This window comes from Ctenocephalides felis, unplaced genomic scaffold (genome assembly GCF_003426905.1).
Source record: "Ctenocephalides felis isolate EL2017-DRISC unplaced genomic scaffold, ASM342690v1 CF-g0.4_SCAFFOLD_03570, whole genome shotgun sequence".
Classification (NCBI taxonomy): Eukaryota; Metazoa; Arthropoda; class Insecta; order Siphonaptera; family Pulicidae; genus Ctenocephalides; species Ctenocephalides felis.
The window spans coordinates 17,113,466-17,118,055 of NW_020539724.1; the positions used below are offsets into that span (position 1 = coordinate 17,113,466).

Here is a 4,590-nt window from a genome sequence, read left to right on the forward strand (position 1 = left end):
TTATTAGAAGGCAACCCAATGGTTGTCCTTTGTTTTTGTCTTAAAATTTTTACTGTAAAGTGTGTGTGTGTGATAAAGGGTAGAACAGGGCTTAAAAATTCATGAATAATAATTTACCACCACCGATATTTCAAAAATAAGTAAAGTTAAGAATTTTTCAACAACAATATTTGAAAGTAGAGGAACAAAAATGTATTACCAGCCATTACCTTGATTCTTACGATGTTGCTATAGGGAGATAAACGACAATGTTTGAAAATCCATAACAAAAGTTTTCTTTCGTTGTTAGTTTATTTGTATGTGAGCACTGTTGTTTAGTTTACGAGGCCTTTATATAATTTTTAGTATACGTTATTTAATGGTCTTATAAGATGTATTGTTGATTTTGAATTAGATTCAAAAGTTTTTTTTATATTATCCTCTGTAAAAGCTTACACGTGGGTGGGGTAAAAAGAACCAACTAAATCTTTACCCCGACAATGGTAAAGGTAAACAATGAAAAATAGTAAAAAAGTAAAAAAAGCAATTTGTTTTTAATTTCCTGAAAGTTTCATAATATTTTTGCTTTTTATAATAGTTTTTATTTAATTTTGAATAGTAATCAAAACTATCCTTTTATTCTATCAACTGATGTGTACAGTATTTTCTGCTAATTTTATTAGAAGGCAACCCAATGGTTGTCCTTGTGCTGAAATTTTTACTGTACATACTTGTAAAGTATGAGTGATATATGCTGTATTAACTTGAAGACAAGTTTTGATTTATATTTTCCAAAAAACAGATATCACTACTGCTTGATATCTGGTCGTACGTAGTACAGTATTTGAACTTGCAACTCTATCTTTGCGAGATTGTTGTATGCTAAAAATAGTGACAGTAAATATTCAATGCCTTCTTTTTTATACCATTATAATAAATTCAATTACTTTTTTTAGCTAATCATTTTTAATTTCCTGAAAATGTTATAATAATATTTTTGCTTATTTCAATAATTTTTATTACATTTCGAATGGTATTCATAACTATTTTTTTGTTTTATCAGTTGTTGTCTAATATATTTCCTGCTATCTTTATTAGAAGGCAACCCAATGGTTACCCTTTCTTTTGCTGCTGAAATGTTTATGGTGCCCAGTTGTAAAGTGTGAGTGATATATGATATTTTTATCTGAAACCATGTTTGGATTATATTTTCCAGTAGAAATAAATATTACTACTGCTTGATATCAGGTTGTATGTAGTGCGGAATTTGAACTCGCAACCTTTTGCTTGCAAGATTATTGTGCCACTGATAAAGTAGCCTTTTTTTGAATCAAACATTATATTAAAGTTAATTATTGTATTAAATAATTTAGTTTCAACTTCCCGAAAAAGAGTTTGCGCCAGAAAATCGGTTTTGTTCATTAGATTTGACTTTGTAAAAATTTATTATATTTTCAATAACTATAAAATCAAATCATATGTTAAAATAATCAAGCTTCAAGGAAGGTTTTATATGTGATTATATCTATTCCCAAATGATATATAAAGTACATGCAATTAAAAAGTTTATTTTCATTAAGTTTGTTGATGATTGACCAAAGCAAAAGGAATTTGGGTTATGTTACCTACAATTTTACTTCGATTTAATTTTTTCTCATGATCCTTCATTGTGAACATATTATGAACTCTGAATGTATTATCTCATCTTGCCTAATAATAAATAAAATGCGCTAAACTTCTGGTTCGTCGAGGAATTTAAATCTATCATTGAATTCCTCAATCTTTTACCATAGGTCTTGGCTTTTTCCGCCATCTGCTTAGCAGTGGTTTATGGATTACCTCAACATGCTGGTGCCCGTTACCCGGCTGGAGTAAATCCTGCACTGTGTCCTGGTTATCCCCATTGTGATAATTTGCTTCTCGCCCAGTATGCTGTTGCCCACGCCCCAGTCGTACCAGTAGCTCCAATTCATTACGATCATCACGATTACCACGGAGTTGGGGGCGCCAAGTTAGTATATTATAAAAAAAATATTTGTCAGATGGAGAAGGTTTTAAGTTCTATGTATTAGGAGACTTATGTGATCGGTGTATCTAGTCGTACAGAATGGATAAAATGATTTTTAAGAGAGTTTTAAGATTTTTTATCATTTTTATTAACAATCGGACATATTTCCTTAAAAACATTAAAAATATCAAATGTTTGTAGTTATTTTGATTGAAAAATTTGAAATTTATCACCATTGGACCAGCTTAACACGCTTCTTTATACAACTTATTAACTATATTGAACATGACTGCAAAAGTTGTGTTCTAATTTTAATAGTTTTACAAACTATGGATATAAATATCAATATCTATTATATAAAAATAAGTCGGGTTTTCCTTCCTGACGATATAACTCCAGAACGCACGAACCGATTTCGACAATTTTGCATTCGTTGGAAAGGTCTCGGGCTCCGCAAGGTTTATAGCTGAGAAAATTGAAGAAAAATTTCAACAGAAAAGCGGAAAACATTTTTTCTTTTTTACATACGTCATCTCTGATACTTCATGTTAATTATTAGTTATTATTGTTATTAGTTAATTTCATGTGACAAACCGGCATTGTGTTCACTGTGAAATTGTGCAAAAAATGTAAAAAAATAAGTTATTTGTTTCCCAACATTTCAATTGGAAACCATCAAATCAATCACGTGTATTGTGCAAATTTTTATTCAATTTTAACAGCAGGCAATTTTTTTTTTCATCTTTTAATCACCAAACGAAATGTTACATAAAATGAAACCATCTGGTGGTGAAACGGAGTTCGCCCGGTATGCTAATCATTTATAAATTGACAGTGTAGTTAAAATTTTACTTCATTTTAGACTTGTGATTTAGTTTCGAACCAATTGCAAAGATTTTGGGTCATTTCGTTTATATACTGCAAATTTGCTTTCAAGTTGTATGAAGCAGCCTCCGCAAAACGTCTTTAAAAAGTTTTTTCTCATGAGAATTTTATTTGAGTTCGAATTTGTATACATTATCAAGGCATCATAAATTATAAACTATGTATATCTATCCAAATTGATATTAATACATTTAGTTAAATTATACATACATATATACATTCAAATATTTAAAAATTAACTAAATTTAAGTCTCATAAATATTCTTTCTTAAATCGAGTTGGAGTTTAACTCAACTCACGGACCTGCCTTGGGGCAGTACTACCTATCGTACATTTATTTATTCATAAGGATTTGTTTAATATACAATCTTGATGTAGAGTTAGGAGTTCAAATATTGCTATAAAAACAAAATCCTTTTATATAAACAATAATTATCCCAATCTGGACATACGGCATTGAGCTATGGGCGTGCGCAAACAATTCAAGTATAAAAAAATATAAGTAGCGCAATCGAAAATTTTCAGATGCATTGTGAACGCACCCTGGTATGTTACAAATGACACCCTACATAAAGACCTAAAAATAAAATCTATTAATGAAATGATAAAAGAAAGGAGCAAAAAATACCACGAAAAACTACCAGGTCACCCAAACATATATTTAAAAGTATTAAGCGAGGAATATCCCACACAGATTGAAGAAAAAATGGCCTTACGATCTTAAATAAAATGTCAAAAAATAAAAAAAGAGGGATATATCTTAGGAGATAATCTCTTAAATGCATTAACTTTACAGCACATTGTCTTAAAAAATGTATATTATTTTGATTGACAATAAAACTTTGCAAATAAAAAAATAAATGATGTAGAGTTATACCTAATTTGGAACAATCCAGCCTAATAAAAGTGGATCATATTTCATATTTCATATATTTTGGATTTGAGATTAGACTCGTTACAAAATATAAATTACCACAATTGAACTAACTACAATAAAATACAAAGCTAAAATTCAAATCAATCGAATAATTAAGGTTGCAAATGATATAGGAACAGCAATGCTCTTTCAACACTCTCGGATCAATTTTATTTTCTGAACAAAGATTTTGGGTACAACGCCAATAATGGCATTTCAGGCCTTATAACAATAATCAATAGTGTAGATTTTTTATTTTTGTATAAATTTGGGAAACTATACTAGGAATTATTCCTCTAAGGATTTTTAATTTTAAATATATTTAAGAATTAATCTCTATCAATTTAGATACCAGCTGGAGTTGACCCATCAACCTGCCCAAATTATCCATACTGCGACAACACCATTGGAGCAGCTTACCACGCTCCTCCATTACCAGGATTTGCCCACAGACTTTATCCTGATGGAGTATCTGCCTACAAATGCCCAAATTATCCATTCTGCCATTAAAAATGATACATCTACAATAAACAATACTCAACTCAAGGAACTGATTAGGACAGTCTGGCTGGGATAAATATGTTTTATATATTATTGGACTGACATGACTTATCTGTAACGCCTTCTACTCTACTATAACTTCATATTATTGATAAAACCTGAAAAAATGTATTTGTATTTGTGACAATACAAAATATTTCGTGATCCACCACCTATTTCTTAGCACCATGCACAAAACTTTGTAACTGTCCACCACACTTTGTATTCTTTATTATTTATAACATTCTTCAGATTCACTACG

General features: G+C 30.0%; 1 protein-coding gene across 1 annotated transcript; it reads left to right on the top strand.

Annotated features, from left to right (window-relative positions):
• The first annotated feature begins 479 nt into the window (after positions 1-479).
• On the top strand, positions 480-4,298 carry LOC113383486 (cuticle protein 1-like). The gene is made up of 3 exons (XM_026621749.1): positions 480-488; positions 1,773-1,994; positions 4,137-4,298. The coding sequence occupies exons 1-3, from the start codon at positions 480-482 to the stop codon at positions 4,296-4,298; spliced, it is 393 nt and encodes a 130-aa protein (XP_026477534.1).
• The last annotated feature ends 292 nt before the right edge of the window (positions 4,299-4,590 follow it).